The sequence below is a fragment of the Amblyomma maculatum genome, chromosome 4 (genome assembly GCF_055883805.1).
Source record: "Amblyomma maculatum isolate TAMU_Amacu chromosome 4, ASM5588380v1, whole genome shotgun sequence".
NCBI classification, from domain to species: Eukaryota; Metazoa; Arthropoda; class Arachnida; order Ixodida; family Ixodidae; genus Amblyomma; species Amblyomma maculatum.
This window is the reverse complement of record NC_139347.1, coordinates 201,549,530-201,570,200: the sequence shown is the minus strand read 5'-3', so window position 1 is coordinate 201,570,200 and position 20,671 is coordinate 201,549,530. Positions and strand designations below refer to the sequence as shown.

The window sequence follows — 20,671 nt, the reverse complement described above, 5'->3', positions numbered from 1 at the left end:
CGTTTGTAGCTTGCGCCAAGGGGCAGCTTGTATTATTGTGAGATTCGGGGCAGGGGGTGCGACGCAAACTCGGAATACGGGCCCCGATCCCCTTGGTCATCCTAATAATCGCCATACCAAGGGATGTGTTTCGAAGGCACGTGACCAGTAATATGAGCTACTGTTATGGGCCAATTGCTCTTCACGCTAGCGATGAACGGTTTTCGGAACGTCACCTTAGCAGCCATTTGATAAGGCTGCACGCCCTACCGATAGCCTATACACTGCGAAGCAGCTCGAGTGAAGCCAAGCGCGTCCATCAGAGCCTCAACGGAGCGTGGTTAACTGCCTAGGCAGACAAGGCCCTGGGCTTGGTCGTAAAACACCCCAGACGAGAGAGGAGCTCACGCGAGAAGCGTAAAATTGGCCCCGAGATAAGATTACGCCTCGACGAAGGACCGTGGTGCTTCTTTCACTCCGCAGAGGTTCCTCTGCAGAAACTACGCGACCTGTCTTCAGGTGAGGAAGCATGCAGTCTGATCTTTTTCGCTTTGGTATGCTTGAATGTCCCTGTGCTCGCCTACCGCCTATCTAAAGCAAATGTAGTTGCCGATTTGTGTGCTGGTTGCGCTCCACAACTTGGGCTAGCCTACCTTGCTGTGAAATTAGTCTTCCAAAGAATGTTTCCTAATTCACTAAACCTGTTTCGGTAAAGAGGATGAAAGCCAGCAGCCGGACTGGTTCCAGTAGGCGCGTAATGACGCTTTCGATTAGTTAAGCGTTGAATCTTCCATCGCCTCAAGCTCAGTTAGCATACGTGTTCAATATGCATCCCATTTGCAATTTTTTTACGGAAACGTGGCAGTCTCGTAGTAGGGTTTCTGACTGGGTAGTGGGGAAGCGGGAAGGTTGGAAGGAATAACATGCTGGCCTTCCACTATCACAAGATGCCAGAGTTCTTCTAAGTGCGCTGAGGAAATTGCAGAGCACCTTGCTCACTGCAACTATCGATTTGTATGGCACTTACCGATGAGCGCTTCATTTAACGTTTTAATTGGCCTGAATCACGGTATGTACTGCACAAGCACCTTAAAGAAGATTCATCAAAGATAATATACTGTGCACTAGACAATAAAAATGCAAACAGTTTAAAGGCGCTAGTGACGTAAATAAGCTGCAGCGCACGAGGTGTCCATGAAATTGACTCCATGAATCAGGAAAAAATCCGGTGCACACCGAGGAGCTTTATAAAGTTTGCCTTTAGAGCGCCTAGGGTGTTAATCTTTCTTTGTCTCTTACTGCTGTTAAAAAGTTACGAAGGTTTTTTTTTTTTTTTTTTTTTTTTTTCATACGCTTAGCAGCGCCACGCCTTAGGCACTGGCTACACGTTACCCAGGTTAGGTGCCCATGGCTCAAACTTCTATTGCGTTCCCCTCGTTTCTTTTCTTTTTTTCGTCATCGCTAGAATTTCTCTATTCGTCCTTCATTCGACACCCACGGCACACTCATACACATTCTTCGAAAGGAAACAAGTCACTGAATGGGTGACCCAAACTTCCTTTTGGTGACACGCCCATGCGGCAGATACTTCCATTTTAAGGCACTAAATGCTGAGAACTTTCTCCGTAGTACAATTTGTAGTGTACAACATAGATACGCCCACTTCCGCGACTTTGTAATAATTTGCTGTTATCTCAGATGACTACAAAAGCGGAAGCTTGAGCCGCCATGGCGGACGCTAGCTAGATGAAAAATAACTGAGAGCTTTTTCCTGGGTGCGAAAGTGCTTTTAATCCTATTAAGTTACTCTGGACAGGAGACATTTTGTGGCAACTCTTGAGGGATAGTCTTGCACCTGTCAGCGCTTCTTTAAGAAACCCTTTGTATGTACGAAAGTGAATTCCGTTTACCTTCCCTTTCTCGCATATCTGCAGGTTTCATTAAATTTGTTTTCGCGCAAGGTTGCCTTGTTTGTGCCGTGCAGCTCCACGTGCAATGAAGAGGGTGCTTATTGTGCTGCTCTAATATTCCTTTCTTTTTGTCACCTTCAATCCCCCTAACTTCATTTCCCTTCTGTTCGGAAGCCCCTTCAATTTAGCCCTCACCTAGAATGAAGGGGAGAGAAACATTTATTACGTTTTCGTTTTCTCAACATCGGAAGACCAGCGCTAGATGACTGCGAGTTGACGTCTCTTAGTGCAAATGAATAGGAGTTTTTCCTTACAAAGGTAATGTGCAAAGTGAATGGGTTTCCTTCAAATGTTATTCGACTACAGGGCAATCGGCAGAGTGGTTTGAGTAAAAATTAAAGTTGAACAACGTACGCACAGTCACGCCAGGGGTAAGTGTCAAGTAACGCATAAATACACAACCTGCTGCCAAAGGTGAGCATAAAAGATTAGGATAGCCTTGTAGATATTTCTCTGTGATGGTGATAACGAGGCCAGAACTCTTGGTTTTGGCGGGAGTTTGTTTTAAATAAGCAAAGAAATTCAAGCCAGAGCTGGTAGCTGCTAAATGCTGTGATAAAAACATATCTGTCCCAAATAGTAAATGATATTCCGGAAACATCGCCCGGATTCACAAACACCTTATGAACAGGGCCAAAACAGAGTTAAAAATATTTAGTCACTTAATTCGGTCCGCTTTACTCAGGCAACGAAATAAACATTTATTTGACGAAAGTCAGTATACTCTCCCTTTAAGGCAGAGGGACAGATCTGACGATAAAACGAAAACTGCAGCACTTCCTTTTTTTTTTTTTTTATTCCAATGCCATTTGAAATCGGGAGCAAATTATAGCAGGATAAATGGAAACCTGTCATAATTGGTTTCATAGGAAGTAGTAGCGTTGGTTAAACAGCGAATTACCTTCACCCTACGCGCCAGTGAAGCTGGAGAACTGCGGTGAAAGCGTCAGGTGAATACATCACCGCTCCCTCAGAGGCAAAATGCTGTAAAAAGTTTCGATGTGGACACGTCCGGTATATACCGTTGAATTTTCGGTTTGCTTTTTTTTCTGTATAGGTGTTTGTTCGGAACAGGGTTGCCTTCTTTTCAGCGTGACTTGTTGTACGGCGTTCCCGAGCGCCTCAAATTACGAATCTTTTCAAAGGCATTTAAAATTTCCTTTTTACGTATCAGGGCGCCCGCAATACTCAACCATTTGGAACTCGCGGAACCACAGGTGTTCTATTTGTCTACAGAAGGCGTTCTGCTGCCTCAAGTAAGTGATCCAGTGACCGGCACAGAGTAAAGCAAATACGTCAAGGACGGCAGCAGTTAGCACGCAGCGGTTGATCACTGCGTTTTGAGTTCGCAGATTATCTAACAACGGAGTTGTATGCAAACGACATCTTTTTTTTTTTTTGTAAAGCGTATAATTCTGGTAAGCAGCGAAACGAGAATCTGTCTTATACGCAGAGTAGATAAGAATCTGGCAGTTCACATAAGGTCCTTACATCGTGGAAGGTTATGAGTGAAAGAAGAGAAATCTGCCAGGGAGTTACGATTCCTTTCCTTGGCCTGCTATCGTGCGCGAAGAAGTAGAGAAGAGAAAAGAACGAGATTTAGGATGTGAACAGGAGGGAGTCCAAAATTTCCGTCTCATTCCTGTGTCTTGGCCACTCCCCCCGTAGCCGGCATGTGCCATAGTTTTTTTTTTTTTTTTAAACCAACCAACCAAGGCGCGAATCGCCAGTGACAAATACACTACTATTGAGATTCATTATACCCCCGCTTGACTAGAGCCATACGGCCTTAAAGGCTAAAGAACACGCATGGGGGCACCGCAACGTCAAAGCGGCATTCAGTGTCAGTACGTGCTGGAATTTCGCATCATTCTTCCACCGCCAGTGCAGAAACGTCGGGCATAGCTGCGCCGAAACGATTTTAGAATTGAGCCTCTAACCTTGGCACTTTTGGCGGATCGACACTAAAAGCGTTCTAGCAGCATAGCATTGTAGGCTAGTTAGTACTTCATTTTAGTATGGCGTAGCAAATGTCTTCTACACGCGGTTCTTTGTTGAAGTGCATGGTCATGTTATACCGCCATTGATATCAATACATATGTAGATGAATACGTTGATGCAACCTCAAAATTGGTATGGCTCGTGGAAAGGGGTATTGGCGAAGACTGGGCCAGCAAAGCCCACAAAATAAAAAAGGTCAAAAATAACAACGACGACTCGGATCATCTCGCCAAGAATTTATGCTCAAAAGGGAAGGCTTAAAAAAAATTAGCCTGCATAAAAACTACTAGTGGTTGAACAAGATCAGCGGGATTCGACCGAAGTAAAGCAAAATAATAACAAACAAGAAGCGATCGAACACAAAATCTGAGAGCGGTTGTCTAGAAAGGTGAGCTCCTATATCCAAGACCGGTGCCGATGTAGGCGGAACTAGCGAGCCCACACGGAGCACTTTGTCCTCTTCAGTGCTCGCGGTGGCCACTGCGCGAGAGTCAAGACGGCGGCGAACGCAGACCACCGGGGATCCGCGGGTCCAGCAGGGCAGCTACATTCTGGAGCAGAGCGGCCGGCCACCAAAGGCGTCATGAAAGCCGACGAGTGAGTGCCTGTAGTACAATGCGGGCTCTGTTCGGTTCAAGGCCACTGACGGGCACCCGTGTCAACTGGCTCATCGGGCAGCCCAGCTTTAGCTTTGCTCAGGGACATCATTTCATACCCTACTTACTGCCTGACTGAGAGACCATGTCGTGCTTGTAGCGGGACGAGGTGCAGAAGCTGTCAACGCATGTGTTCAGCTATATAACCGCACGAAGCTGTGGCATGCCTCTCAGGCAACATGCGGCGTGCCTGACGATACGTGACAGAGATACATCGTATTGTAAATTTATACAGTGAACAATGCCTGACGAGTCGGAACACGAGCGTGCCCATGATTTCTCGACGCTGCAAATATTCATGAAGAGTTGTGGAACGCTTATGCGACGATGGGTGTTAGCTGCTTTGGTCGTTTCTTCTGGCGGTTGTATGTGTGTGCGTGTCTGTGCGCGAAAGAGAGAGCGCAGAGCACTGCGTGGCTTCTCATGATATCTTACTTGTTCTTTTTTTCGGAGAAGGAGAGCCATCGTATTAGATTTATAATTTATTTAACATTTCTTTATGTTTAGACGGTCGGTTACTGTCACTCTGAAGTTAGACATGTTCCAGGCATTCCTGTGTGTCAAGCAATAGTAGAATAGTAAATTTTGCTTTCCCATCCCTAACGTACAGTCCATGCAATCCAGATGTGCATCATTTTGGCCCGCCTCTTCTCTTTTTCAACCAAACCTCTTCTTTATATTTCTGCAATCCTTGAGTATATTTTGCCTTAATGACACAAATAAAAGATGGCGGAAGCATACGCCGAACTTTGTCATAGAGATGCTAAACCAAAATAAACCCTGATTTCTTTTTTCCAAAATACCCTTACTTGCGTTGCAGAAGGGAAATCCTGAACAGTTCATGCCTTCTGTCCAGCCGCGCAGTTTTAGCTAAAAGGCACATACCGTCCAACAAGTTTTCTTCCCCCGCATGCTGTTGTTTAATTATCATGCCATAATTAAAGCCAACTGCGAAATTGCTAGAATCAAAAAAGAGTACGCCTGGCCACTGCTTACAGCGAAAACCCGCTGGCCTCCTCTGCGGGGAGAAAGATACGGTACACTGGCGGGCCTGCCCGTTGCCCCCGCCGGCTATCGGGCTCTATTTACCCGTCATACACTGGGCACACGCTGAGCAGTCATCCCGCCTAGCAGAGGGCGTCAACAGTGCAGTTTTGGAAAAGCCGATGCGCCTGGCGAATTAACGGTGCCGTTGTCGCGATGCTTCCACGATTCGTGGCCTTGAACGGTGGCACTGTCCGCGAGCGATCCAGCAGCCCGGCTCGGATGAGCATGTCGCTGCCTACGCGCAGGATGCTGATCCTGGAGAACTTCATCAATGGCAAGTTCGAGCCCGTGGCCGAGACCATCGAGAATGTGGACCCATCGACGGGCGCCGTCTACTCGCGCCTGCCCAACAGCGGATCCCGCGAGGTCGAGAAGGCAGTGCAAGCAGCCATGCAGGCCTTCCCCACGTAAGCTGCCTCCATGTGCCTCTTACCAGCCAACCCACGGATACTTGCTGCGCATGTCATGCATTAGTTGTAGACTTTTTGGTATTATCTGTTTGTTCCTGCATAATCCTCCTATTGGCTGGATCAATAGCACATTTTGGAGGGAAACTGAGGACAAATTCAGTGAGTGATGGTTCTCGTGAAACTATTTTCTGGGCCTTTTTAACTACGTTGGCGTTCTTATTACGTTGTGACCTTTCTTATGATCATATATTATTAGCCGGAGAAAACAAAAGGAGCATTTATTGATAAATACGTTTTGTTTTAAAATGCTGTGCCACTAGATTCAAGCTCATGACATTTTTCCCGAAAAGGATGCATGTATTTTCGTCGTTTTGAAGCGAATAGTGGTGTAAAGTATAGACTCAAGGAGCCGCGAAAAATTAAAAAAAAAGGTGGTGTTGAGGCGTGCATTACACTTGCGGAACCAACCGATGATGACGACTTCTGCGCTTCTATTTTTATTATTTCTGTAGCTAATCAGCAACTTCGTTTTAGGTGAGAGTGCTCATTTTGCTATTCGAACACGATGCTCTATTGATGCAGGCAAGCATAAATTTATCCACAGCGTCTGTTTAACAGAATAGCCGAGCCAAAAGGGCATAATGCGCATAATTTGGCAACTTACTCCATGTCGACTACTATGAGGACAGTTGCACAAATAACTCAATTTAATACGAAGAAAGAACTTGAGCAAACTGTCCTTTCTTATGACCATATTATACACGACAATATGTGCCTTGTGGTAGAGCATCCGCCTCGTGTTCGGGAGGTACCAGGTTCGATCCCTGGTGCCGCCGGGTACCCACCGGCTGTTCAATGGGTACAAGCTTTCCCCCGGTCTGGTGCTCGGCTCTTTGGGGTGAAATGTTTGGGAAAGGGGTCATAAACCGCAGCCGTGGCCTAGTGGTTAGAACACCCGTCTCGGCTGCGGGAGGTGGTTAGTTCGAAACCCACCGCCGGACACCCACCGGTAAAAATGGGTACAAGCGTCCCCCGGCCTGGCGCTCGGCTTTTCCAGGGGTGTGCGTTTGGGAGAAGCTCCGTAAACCCCGCTACGCGCCCCTCCTCCGTAGTGGGCCCAAACCCAGTTTCGAACTTCGCAGCCTGCAAAGGTGGTTCTGTTTGTCTTGCAAAGGTACTTCCTTTGAGCCTCACCTGAAGTGCTCCCTTATAGCCTCAGCTGCAGCAGTCCTAAAAACTGACCACAATACCACAAGTGCATGACAATATATTGTACCTAACTGTTGTCGCTGAATACCAATTTCAAGCAGTGCAGAGAACGACACATTCACGTCGATGACTTTCCGTCGCTGCCTCCTGGCAGTTTGCCAGTTCATCCACGCGATCATTCATGAACGTGATATGCCTTAACGGCCGCATCATCCAGAAAATCCTGCGTCTGCGTTGTGAGTGAAAAATTACTGGCATGGCTCTTACAGGTGGTATCAGGCAGCTGGCATGGCCGCGCACTTATTATGCGATGGTTTTTTCCGAGACCACGTGGTATCACAAATGGTATCACGTGGTATCACGTGGCATCACGTAGTAGCTGCCACTTGGGGTTTCTCATTTGAGTTGGTATGGTGGAATTAGAATCAACCTCCCAGTGCTCTTGAATGCAGAGTCATGAGGCACGCTACTCTAGTGCTACGCAAGCACGTTCGTGCGGCTGGATATAGGGGTGCTTTGCGTGTCTGATTATCAACCTAAGGCAGGTAGCTGGATAACGTAGTAGATTAGTACTGAATGCTGACAAGAATATGTGATATACTATAGACAGAAATCAAGGGATTGTTAAATAAGCGAGCAAGGACTAAGCGATGCCACGTCATGCCCTTAACGGCGGAGCTTAATTGCCCTACATATTTTTTCAACGTAGCTCCGCAGCAATTTTGCAGTTTAGTCTGAGCGTTTCTCCGCACACAGGAGTCGCACAAAAACAGCCGTGCGATGTGAGGTGTCAACGGACCCGCACCATCTGGTCTGAACCATTCCGCCGCCATTGACTACAGCGTCCATCGTAGCCCGCGTGTCGTCTCGGCACTTGCAGTGTGCATCCTAAGAGCCAATAGTTAAGAGTCAATAGGTGAGGCTTGTAACGGTCGAGATTGAAGTCACTTAATCGGTTTTTATTACAGCACAAATGACCAGCTTTGTTTTAACCAACATCGGGCAGACTAAGACGCTGCAGAGATAACGGACCTTATCAGTAGATTGAGGACACTTTGTTGTTCGCGCCCGCCTTTTCTCTGGGTCCTTAAGCATGTGGCTTAAGTCAAGAATACCGGGCACCAGCATAGTCCAGCTTCTCTTGTACAAGTCAGCCGGGACAACAGAATATCGAAAGTTTATCAATCCTAATCAGGCAGAACGAAACTGAACACACGTTATCATGTGGCATGTTTACATGAACTCTAGCGCGGGTCGAATTGATTATTCGAGAGAAAGAGCAGTCCTGTTCGTCTACGTGATTTTTTTGTCCCTGTTTCATTTGCGCCCTTTTTCTGATTCAAACAAGAAAGAGCCAGTTTTGAGAGGGAAATGCATAGTTTTATGTTCTTTTCTTCGGTGTATTTGCACTTTCCCTTTAAAGCAGATCGGTTAGACTTCCAGCGAGTTCATGTAAACGCAACAGTATTCAGATCAACGTGATGCATACCCTGTCAACTTCAGACCGCGGCGCAAAAGTTGCAATAAGGGACTAGTAACTGTAGAAAAAAAATAAGAAACAAAGTGGTGGGAAAAGTCTGTTGACTTTGGATAGACACGTTCATGTTCATCAAATGGTTTGCACTCTGCCAATAGAAAACTAAAAAAGAGAAGCAAATGCAAAATTCGCTTACAATATGTAAACAGCTTGAAGTCGAAGCTCTAAAAAGGTCAGAAGTTACCTATTAGTACCCTCCAGACTCATTAATCAACGCGTCGGCGAGCAACGGGCCACTGAGTATAAAATTACTACGAATATATATCATCTTACAAGCTGGTGCCTCACGACTGAAACTCAATATTTTACATGATTCAACGTTTCTAGGTCATTGCTTATTAATGCGTGGTCTTTAGAGAAGACATATCGCGGTGAACGAGTAGTGTAGAGAGCACACTCAAGGTGAAGCCCTAGCAACGCAACCTCACCCTAGAAACGCAACGCTACCCTATGGCTACAGAAGTTCAGCATGCCGTAGACGTAGTAAAGTAGACGCATACCGGTTTGTCGGACCTCTCCTGCGCACGCGCATTGACAGTGGTGGGTGCAATCGCGGCCACTGCGTCTGAGGGGGAGGAGTGCGGTAAACTTGTATACGTCACCACCAAGATAAATCTCTCTAATAGAGAGATTCGGCGCAGCGTAGACGTGCTAGCGTATATGTATACGAAATCACGGCCATGCCTTGGTCGGTGGTAGCTGATGGGTGACATGGCCGGACACTGGTAGAACGAGAGAAAGAAGATGGCTTACACGGTATGAGAGAGCACTGAATAAGGGTAGAGGGGGGAAGCCTCAGTTCGCAGGTCGAGCCAACGTTTCGACATGTGAACTTGTCTTCGTCTGGGCCCAAAAGCATTGGCTCCCCCTCTACCCTTGTTCAGTGCTCTTTCATGGCCGGACACTAATAGACCTGCGGGTTGTGTGACGTCGTTATACCACGTGACATGTGGGACTTTACAACTCAAGCAGATAATTTGAGATGGGAGACTGCAATCGAACCGGACGGAAGCCTTGGATACCGAGTCAGACACGCTACACGCGGGGCTTTATATTTATGTGTGACGGTATATACGACATTATGTGTGAGTGGGATCCAGTGTCACAACGTTACCTGTAGTCTACAGTGAACTGGATTAATAACCGACTGAAGATACTGATATGAAAACATGGCTCATATCGGCAGACAGCACCTTTGTTGCGAATGTAAGACTGGGAGAAATAACACAAAAAGGTACATCGGCTTACAAGTTGTAACGGCAGATGTTCAAGTTGTAACGGCGAATCATCTGAACAACGCGTGACAAAAAAGAAAGGTCAGAAAATCCGTAACATCTTTGTGTGCATCAATGAGAACCTCCCTAAGCCACAACGACGCCTACTTACGCATTTTTGCCGAGTCATCAAACCCGAGCGCAACAGACTTTTTTTTTTTTTTTTGTAATCCATGAAACTCGCAAGTATAAATGTGCGTACAGAAAAAAGGGAGCGCTTGTATCAGTAAGCACAATTGCAATTAGAATAGAATATCATGCTCCATTGACTTATATCCGCACCTTTAGTAGTCGTCCCACTTTTTATTTAACGGCTGCGCTTTTCTGTTTGTTTTTTTCGATCAGATTGTTCTTCAGTTTGTCCCCGCTTAATGTAAGTCATTTCCGCTTTGTGCTGTCGTACTTGTGCCACGCGGCTGGAACAAATTGATTGCCCAGCTGTCAGTATTTAATTTCTGTAAACACTTTTGCACACAGGCTTTGACCGATTTTGCTTGTTTAATAGCTTTTGGCATCAATGTGCAATCTTAGTCCATGCCTTCTGTTCTTATTATTATTGCGATAACAGCGTGCGCATATAAACATGAACAAAAATCCAAAGAACAAAATTTCATCCTTCTACATTGCTCAAAGCCGGACTGAGTAGATATAACACGCAAGTGAATACTTGCTGCACAGATTTATTTTTATTTATTTATTTAGAACATACTGCAGGCCTACAGTAGGACCAAGCAGGAGGGGCGAATACATAATATATGCAAAAAGAACAGGATTAGTAAAATTGAAAAATGTTAAATAGAAGTTGTAACACAAAATACAACAATAAATACAAGGCTCAGATACAAAATACAAAAAGTAAACGTAGAAATAAATGGCTCTCAAATTAAATGCTGTGAAGAAAACATTGAGTCAAAAAAATCAGCTCTGGTTAAAAGATCTGGCGGACACCTGTTCCACTCCTCAATGGTGCATGGAAAAAATGAGTATTTAAAGGCGTTAATCCTAGCACTGTAAGGGGTTAATGATTGTGCATGATGATTTCGTGTTTGGCATGTAGTGTTTGGTTTAAGGAAGGGGTCTGCATTCATAGACAGTTTATGGTTTTTTAGTAAGAAAAGTAGTTTCAGTCTTTGAATTTTCCGGCGCAGCTGTAATGTTTCAATACCGTGAGTTCTCATGAGGGTCGTTGGTGAGTCAGTTACACGATACTTTGAAAAAATAAAACCGACAGCTTTGCGATGAATCATTTTAAGGGCCTCGATGTTACGTTTAGTGTAGGGATCCTAGACGGTGCATTCATATTCTAGTGATGGCCTTATAATTGAAAAGCTGGTTAACTTTTTAAGTTCAGGTGGGGCAAGTTTTAGTTTATGTCTAAGAAAGCAGAGTTTACGAAAGGCTGAGGAGCATACGTTTGATACATGTTTATTCCAGCTAAGGTTTTTCGTTATTGTAACTCCTAGATACTTGTACTCGCTGACTTCGGTCAGAAGGTGAGATGAAATATTGTAAGGAAATGAGAAGGAAGCCTTTTGTTAGTTATCTTCATGTATACTGTTTTCCCTAAATTTAGCTTCATGTCCCATTTATTACACCATATATGTATGTTCTGAAGATTGGAGTTTAGTAAACCTTGATCATCTTGGCAAGTAATTTGGTGAAATAAAACACAGTCATCTGCAAATAATCTAATTTGAACAGGAGTAGTTATAACGTTAGTAATGTCATTGATATATATCAAAAAGAGGAGAGGTCCGAGGATGCTTCCCTGTGGAATGCCTGAAGTGATCGGCAGGTGGTTTGAATAGCAATCATCAATACAAACAAACTGTGTGCAGTGAGAAAGGTATGAGGAAATCCAAAGATGCTTTTGTGCCCTCTCCTGTGTGATAAAATAGAAGTCGTGTGTGCGTGTGTGCGTGTGTGCGTGTGTGTGTGTGTGTGTGTGTGTGTGTGTGTGTGTGTGTGTGTGTGTGTGTGTGTGTGTGTGTGTGTGTGTGTGTGTGTGTGTGTGTGTGTGTGTGTGTGTGTGTGTGTGTGTGTGTGTGTGTGTGTGTGTGTGTGTGTGTGTGTGTGTGTGTGTGTGTGTGTGTGTGTGTGTGTGTGTGTGTGTGTGTGTGTGTGTGTGTGTGTGTGTGTGTGTGTGTGTGTGTGTGTGTGTGTGTGTGTGTGTGTGTGTGTGTGTGTGTGTGTGTGTGTGTGTGTGTGTGAAAACAAAGTTAGTTCGGCTGAAAATTTTTCAGTAACATCTTGTACCTCATCAACAGAAAAAGAAAAGCTGAGGTAGTTACGCCGGCGCCGTGTAGTATGATTGTCTTTCGTCTCCGTTGGCCTCCACGCTGTTAAAATGGCCGCTGTCTGAAGCTTGCGTTGCTGCGCAGGTGGTCCCTGAAGTCTCCGGCGGAGCGATCCAAGTTCTTGATCCGCATCGCTGACCTGATCGAGAGCCGGCTCGACGACTTCGCGCAGGCTGAGTCGCGGGACCAGGGCAAGCCCGTGTGGCTGGCGCGTACCGTGGACATACCGCGGGCCGTCCACAACTTCCGCCACTTCGCCACCACGGCGCAGTGCGACCGAGAGATGTGCGTGTATCCCTCCATTTTGATGCGTTTCATTGTGCTTTAGAAATGGCCACGCTCACAAAAGTTGCGTATAGGCAGATTTAACGTATCCTTGGCACGATGAGTTCATTAGCAACAAGAGTATAGCAGTTGCCAGTTTAAAAATTATCACCCCATTTAATAGGCGTCATGCTTTTCCTTGCTCTAGTATAGGCTTGCTCATTATGTAGCCGCATGTGAGAAGCATTATTAAACATTTAGCCCAGTCAAAAAATTGTGTCTACTCGGTACACAACACGCCCAGTGTAAATGTCAGATATTCGAACAATCTATCTTGCAAGGCATGTCATTCATGAATCTCTGCTAACTGTTCATATTTCGTCCCAGGTGCCCGCAGGGCTCTCTAATGAGGGAGAGACACATCTTCGTACATTTTCTGCGAAGTTTTACTAACTTTGGGGACTCCTCCAGGTGGATCCACGCATTTCAGCAGGTTTCGGGGATCATGTGACCTCACCTTTTCTTCACTGCACTAAACGCTCCTGTGTCTGGAAGCCTTTTCAAAACCTCTATTTACTACTTGTTGATTGTCCAAGCTTACAAATTATTTTTCAAATTTGACCTCCGCGCAGACGAGTCGGTACAATTTATTCAGGGTGCTGGAATACTCAGAATGAAGTAAAACATACAAGTGACGTACGTTGAGGGTTGTTAACTTAGTTGCCAAACGGCTTCTGCTGTCACCGCCTTCCGTGATGAAAAAAGAGGCTTAGTTGTCGGACGTTCGGTCCTGATCGCACAACCGGGACGGGGCAGGGCTATCCCCCAGCAGACCTCCAATGTGCTGCACTACACTGTACGCTCGGCGGTGGGAGTGGTGGCGGTGATCGTGCCCTGGAACTTACCGCTGTACCTGCTCACCTTCAAGCTGGCGCCTGCCATGGTCTACGGCAACACGGTGGTTGCCAAGCCCAGCGAGCTCACCTCCGTCACGGCCTGGATGCTCGCCAAGGTCTTCGTGGACGCCGGTGAGACGGCGGCGCGGTATATTCCCATCTTGGCAGAACACCTAGTGTAACTTCTATACCATGGTCCGAGGAAAAGGCCTCGGGAGCCACGATGCGTGCACACTAAGGTTTGGTGATGCCTAGACGCCACAACTATAACGACCATCTTAGTAGGTTGGCAATTGTGGTAGGTGCAGATATGTAAATAATTATCACCTACACCCATTTTTAATACGCTAGCATTATTGGCCACTGTGAGCGACTTTAGCTGCGTGAATGTGATCCTCATGCGTTAAACAAGCAGAAAACAAAATCTTAGAAAAAAAATCGCAGTAGGTTAGGATTCGGACCCAAGGATTTCTTATCGCAGGCGAGTGCGGAACCACATAGCCACAGCTGCTTTTTTATCATTATTTCACAAACGCTACAGGCTGACAGATTTTTCAATGAGCCGGTTTGCATGCAATACATTATTTATTTATTTATTTATTTATTTATTTATTTATTTATTTATTTATTTATTTATTTATTTATTTATTTATTTATTTATTTATTTATTTATTTATTTATTTATTTATTTATTTATTCAATATACACCTAAAGGCCCTCCGTCGAGAGTATTACACAGGGGAGAGCATTGACACACAAGAATGCAAGACAAGAATGTGCAAGCACCAAGCTGCAAATACATAAATACAGAACAAAACACAAGTATAAAACAAAAAATAACCTGTAATATAGGTTATAATTCACACGAAAAAAGAACAGAAAGTGCATTAGAGGCTTAATATAACCGCTCTAACAATACAAAAAAGCAAAACAGCTGAATGCAGCATGTGGCACAATCAATGAGTAATGCTAGACAGACATTTGGGTCAATAGGTCCTGAAATCTGTTCAGGTTCCTTTCCGAAGCGATGTGTGATGCTAGATTATGATAGTCGACAATAGTACGAGGTATGAAGGAGTTCGCAAAAGAAGTGTGGCATGATATGCGTTTAACTTCCAACGCCTGGTCGCTACGTGGAAAAAATGATATAGGTGATTAAAAAATCGTCATGCAGCCGTCATGCAGCAAAACATGATGATAAAGATTATGGAAATAGCCAAGCGTGTTAATTTGTGACGATGTGATAAAACATCAAGTTCGGCGCGAGCCTTTAGTGCGATGACGCTAGTGTGACGAGAATAATCCGAAAATATGAATTTAACGGCCCGGTTTTGCGATGCTTCCTACTCATCTATAAGGTATGCTTTATCTGGGTCCCAGATAGCCAACGCATATTCGATTTTAGGCTGTATTAAGGTAACGTACGATAGTTTTTTTAGGTGAAAAAGAGCTTGTTTAAGGTTACGTTTTAGAAGACCAAAAGAGTGGTTAGCAGCTGCCAGAGTTGGGCAAAGATGTTAATTCCACGTTGAATTAGACTGAAAATGTAGTCCCAGATACTTGTAAGAAGCAGAAAGTTCAAGATGCCGGGACGCGGCATAACTTGCGAATGAAAGAGACAAGTTTTGTTTTAGAGTAATTAAGGGTAATTAACCAAGATGAACACCAGTTGCTAATGGAATCTAAATCAGTTTGCAAAGATTGGCGGTCAGAGGCATTAGTGATGTTACGGTATATAACAATCATCAGCGAATAATCTCACTTTGGATGGTCGCAAGCAGGTAAGTCATTTATGAAGATTAGAAAACGTAAAGAATTATAAAAAACATTCAAATTGATCACTTTTTCAACTATTTATCAACTCAGGTATACAGTACCGAGTTTTCAAAACATCATTGATCTGTTGGGTGAAATCGCATCTGATATGAAGATCAGCATGGCGAACAGCCATCTGGCGCTTCCACACGCTAGGCAAATCTAATAGCATTATCATCTTATGCGGAACATCAAGGAAACAAGCCAACAGTCGGCGAGGCCAAAGAAAGCATTGTTGATTGTACTTTATCTTTTTTTTTTAGATTATTACTTGGATAATCACAGAAATCAGTAATGTAAACTGTTTAGGGGAAAGATAATTAAACACAAAGTAGAAGAAAAACAACGTGCCGATGGTGGGAACCGAACCCGATATTCGGCGGTCGTGGGTTCGGTTCCCACCATCGGCACGTTGTTTTTGAATTCGTCAACTATTTCATCATTTTGATTATTGGTTTTCTATTTTATATCTACCCTCTACTTTTTATCCACCAATCTTCCAATAGTTACTTTTTTGGGGGTGGCAACTGCCACCCCCCCTCCCCCCCGTTTCAAAGAGGACGCTCTTATATTCCATCTATCCATCCAAGAAATGCTTGCAGTGGTTTGAAAGATTACCAAGCAGTCCTTAGTGTAGCCAACTGCTCGCTAGCGCATTTAGACCTTGTTCCTACAGGGCACGATCTCTTATTTTAACGCTGTTATTGTTAACGGCGGTAAGGAGGTTTTTGCTTTATACTCGTCCTGACTAATCTGAAGCATGTTAGTACCCCTAGGCTTATCATAATCAAAGAAAAATATAAACGCTTAAACGCAGCTCAATTCTGGGATCAACATACAGAAGTCGTGTCACCCGAACTACGATGTGTGGCCATGAAACCCACAAAACTTCCCGCTGCTGCGCGCGTGTCATCAAGATAGAATGAAAACCGAACACATGGTAGATCTCATTTCGCCTTCCTCACGTACATGTATAGAACTACCGCAGCCAGAGCTGCGATGACAGATCTGCAAGCAGTAAACACGCAATTACGCACCAGTGTCTCTATATAGTCCCCATGTATACATCAAGAAGAATGTTCGCATATGCGATGTTAATGTACATTCCGCACGATGGCATAGCAGCTGGTGCAACTTGCGACACACGGTATATGGCTCAGATTCATTTCGAAACGTACGTAATGCAGCCCCAGTGACGCGGGATAGAACTGCGCGTTTAGTCTCAGAGCAGGTTGCGGGAGCTCTTTTCACCGTGTTCTCTTAATTCGTCACCTATATCGCGCAGCAATCAATACTAACAACATGCTGCATGCACGGTCACCGTAGGCCTAGGCACCGGTCATATTTGGCAGATCAATTGTCTAATACACCTCATATTGTGTTTATGACTCCTACTGTGTCTATATTGTGGCTATATTATATTTCACATGGTACTATGCCTTATGTTGTGACATATGGCGTGTTAACTGCTTCCACGTGTGGCAACTTTTCTAGCCCGGTGAAGACAAGACCCCTCGCCGAAACGTTGGCTTGGCTTGCAAGCTGATGCTCCTCCTCGAACCTAGTGCAGTTCTCTGTTATAAGTTTCCTCATATTTTCACATAGTCTGTGTCATTGTACTACCCCGCCCACTCATGTTTGTCCCGTCACCATACTACAGTGAGCACTGTTACGCACGTTGGAGCCAGTAGGCGCAGCAATGAATCGCGGTGTCCCATCCCAAAGTTACAAGCAGCAGTCTTTTCATCCATAGGCGTACGAGTCTTAAGGTTGCTGACAGCTACTATGGCTTTGTTGGCCAAACGATCCATACGCGGACTCGGGGGTTTGTGAATCAATGACAAAGTTGCGGCTTTCTTCCAAACTAAGCAGGAGAGACCTTACGTGACAAAATGAACAAACTGAAGAAAATGACCACATGTTTTACGCGACCTTTGCAGGGTTACCTCCCGGCGTGGTGAACTTTGTGTTCGGCTTCGGCCCGATCGTGGGCGACGCGCTTGTGCGACACCCGAACACCAAGGCCGTCTCCTTCACTGGGAGCACCAAGACCGGCACCACCATCGCCCAGATGTCGGCGCCGCACGCCAAGAAGCTCTCGCTCGAGGTACTGTTCCAATCACCGTACTTTATGCGTAAGCAATAATAGCATCATGATGTAAAAAAAAAAAAGAAGAAGAGCTTACATAGGGTGTTCGCGAAACTTTTTTGTACGAAAAACGCGTTCAGGAAGTTTCTGTCCGCGCCCCAAAATTGGCCCTGGGCACCCAAAATATTATCTGATCGAATCATTGTCTTCAATCTAATTAGAGTATGGTCCTCTCAATGGTGACCTCCACATTTGTACATTTTGATGGACCAACGCCAAATTTAGCCCTCTGGACTGCCAAAATTTGTCTTTTTTAAAGTTTGACGAACATTGGTGTCTAACCTAATTAGGAGCATGGCCAGTTCAGTGAAGACCTCCCCCGAACTTTGGTCCCCCGAGAACAAAGTTGTGTATGGACAACACAATAGTGACTTCCGGATTTAACTGGACCACACCCAAATTTTGGCATGTTTGCACATTCTACACGCGTGGGATCTTACGTACGCATCCTTAAAATTTTCCCCTCATTATTCCCGTTGATATAGGGGATATACGTAGAAAGAAGTTGCTCAACGTCTCGTTACTTAAGACAATGCATAAGCGCTCTTCAACGGGCTTCGCTTACAAATTTTATTTTTTTACGGAAAGGATGTGTTTGCAGCGATAATTTACAAATGTTTCAAAATTTCAAAATAGCAAATTGACTGGCCTCCTATTAGCTCAAGCAAACAAATATGGAAATGCCTAAAATTATTCGAAACGAATCAGATTTGTTGTCAAATTTTCGCATTGTTATCGAATATCTGGCGCAGATTTCCAATAAAGGGCCATAGTATTCTTAATTATAATGATGATGGTGATGACTTTATTTATACCATTTAAAGTAGGGACGATGGGGATCAGATGGGCAGGATCCTCTGAGCTATAGTGGCTACAGTACATAAGCCTCGGTTGCCTCGCGGTCCAAGCCCCTACCACAACTTGAATGACAGGGCAGGAGCTGTGCATCAATGCCTTCTACTACTCCATGGTGTGGATATTAAAGGGTGTGGTTGACATTTGTGGACAACATGCCTATAGAATGCAGGACTATATTTAAAAAAGGACACACTGCAAACCTGCACGACATACTACCATGATCAGACTGTGCAAATTGGAGCTTGCAGCCGATCTGTGTGGTGTCGTTCATAATATGCATACATGAGTTGTCTGTAAATAAGGGCGATGAGGCAGGGCTCAGGCAGGTTTATAAAACCAGCAACCGTGTCTTGATTCGCTTGCACTTATCTCTGGTCCTCCGAAATAATCTTCTGAGATGTGGCGAGTGTCAGTAAAGGTAACTATTGGACGAGTTGTAGAAACGGGGAGGGGGGGGGGGGGGAGGGGGGGAATATTTGAAAATTTTCAACATCAAATCGAATGTGTTCCTTTACTATTCGAACGATCAAATTGTATGTGCTCTAAATTATTCAATACGGGTCAAATATATTATCAGCTTCTGAAATAATTAGTCCGGGGTGTGAATAACGCCCAGCAGTACTTTTCTAAGGTGGTCACATAAGTTTTGCCTTAAGATTAGAGGCAATAGTGCTGCTTAAGTTTCCACCTTATATTAACGGGAACTGCATGAACTCGAACAAGGATCCGAAAGAGAGCCAGAACACGAGTCATAGACGCTGTCCCGTTATACACCTAAATGTGCCACTTAAGTGCCCACGCTATTTTAAGCGTTCACTCTATTTTTCCCGACCGCCGTCTACTGCGGCGACGGTTTTTCGGTGTAATGAGCTGTATAGTTTATCGAGTAATGCTAAGGCACATACTGACGCCGCTTACATCCTGCAGCCATAAGTCAAGGGGTTTACATGAACCCGACAGCTAGAGTCGGGTCGAGTTTGCCTATATATATCGCGCCGAAAACCGGCTGATGACACATGTATACGCTATGGTGTGAAGCTAAACGACCATTGTGATGCGTGGTGTAGGTACCGTTGTCAGGCGGGGAAGGTGACTTGACGCCCGAAAGTGCCGTGACCCTCAGTGACACAGAACTCATGAGTCCATCATCATCATCCGTGCAAAAACTCCGGCGCTCTCCGCCTCCCTTAATCTAGGGACAACTGAGGTCTGTGGGAACATTTTGGGTTCGAGGTGAGGGCTCTACCCGCACAAGGGGGCCGCCGCGGATGCCACAAAAAGAGCGGGCTGCATCAAGCGCGAAGCCGGCCTGTCGCGACATCGTGACAGTGAGCCAGCGAGGCGTTGGACCTTATGAGCACACAACAGATGTCATTAAGGACGGCCGTTCCCTGCGATAGAATCATATCGAAAAAGAAAGTGTTACACCCGTCACCAAAAAAAAAATACTCACAGACGGCCGACATCAAATCTCCGAGAACCTCCGCTCGCTGAGGATGCGACGGTCACGCTACAGGTGGAACCAGACCTCTTTCCGTATCTTCGAATTCACTTCAAGGAGGCCTGGAACCCTGTCGCCTTATACAGTCGCCACAGCGTGCCAGCCATAATTGGTACGTGCATTCCATGAGCAGGAGGACGAACTCGTTAACGGCTTCGCCTGGCAACGGATTCAGGCATCCCACAGTCTGGTACGGTACACCCGGAAGCTGGAAGACGTCAGCTACACGAAATAGAAGCGGTTCAGAAGAAGGAATTGCGAAAACATATGTACAGTTTCCTCTCTACTGGCAGGATGTCACTGAAAAGGCGATACATGAAGAGCGCTCTGCTTGCTTCCAAAAAGTCCGCCGTGATGTACCGCCAGCCGGGCCTAGCATTAGCAAGATCATACTGGCGGAGGTGAGGAAGAAGACTTGGAGTGAGAAGAATAATCAATTTCTTAAGAGGAGAAAAAATTACATCGATATACGCCTCCGCCTTACGGAGACGCTCAAGGCAGGCGGCTGCCTGGGCCTAAAAGGGCGATTGAGAGCTCGACCTTGGCACGCAGTGAGAATACGTGCTCTGGACGAAGGGGCGGAGTCGAGTGTTAAAAAAATACGAAGTTAGGCTTTAAGTGGGAGACATGTCCGAGCTCAGCAGTGCTTGGGTCCACCTGATTTACAAGCCTGAGGTTGTGATGCCCGGGTGGGGGATCCCGAGATCCTCCCTTTTTCCTAGGCAGCTTCACCACAGGCCTTTTGACCTTTTCCAGAATTCCGCCCAACGGAAAAGGATTCCCTTCAGGCGGACCTTTGTCCGTGCCG

The 20,671-nt window shown here is 45.4% G+C and overlaps 1 protein-coding gene across 2 annotated transcripts in view; it reads left to right on the top strand.

The window, feature by feature from the left end:
* Nucleotides 1-359: 359 nt before the first annotated feature.
* LOC146193998 (2-aminomuconic semialdehyde dehydrogenase-like) overlaps nt 360-20,671 on the top strand; it is a 72,275-nt gene continuing 51,963 nt past the window's right edge. Inside the window, exons 1-6 of one of the 2 annotated variants that reach the window (XM_084602928.1) lie at nt 360-498; nt 4,416-4,547; nt 5,899-6,060; nt 12,465-12,665; nt 13,461-13,672; nt 17,296-17,462. In XM_084602928.1, coding sequence (XP_084459054.1) covers nt 4,534-4,547; nt 5,899-6,060; nt 12,465-12,665; nt 13,461-13,672; nt 17,296-17,462 — 756 coding nt within the window. In that variant the 5' untranslated portion in view covers nt 360-498; nt 4,416-4,533. Of the gene's footprint in view, nt 499-4,415; nt 4,548-5,806; nt 6,061-12,464; nt 12,666-13,460; nt 13,673-17,295; nt 17,463-20,671 lie in introns of those variants that run through there. The other variant, XM_084602927.1, reaches the window with a different exon arrangement.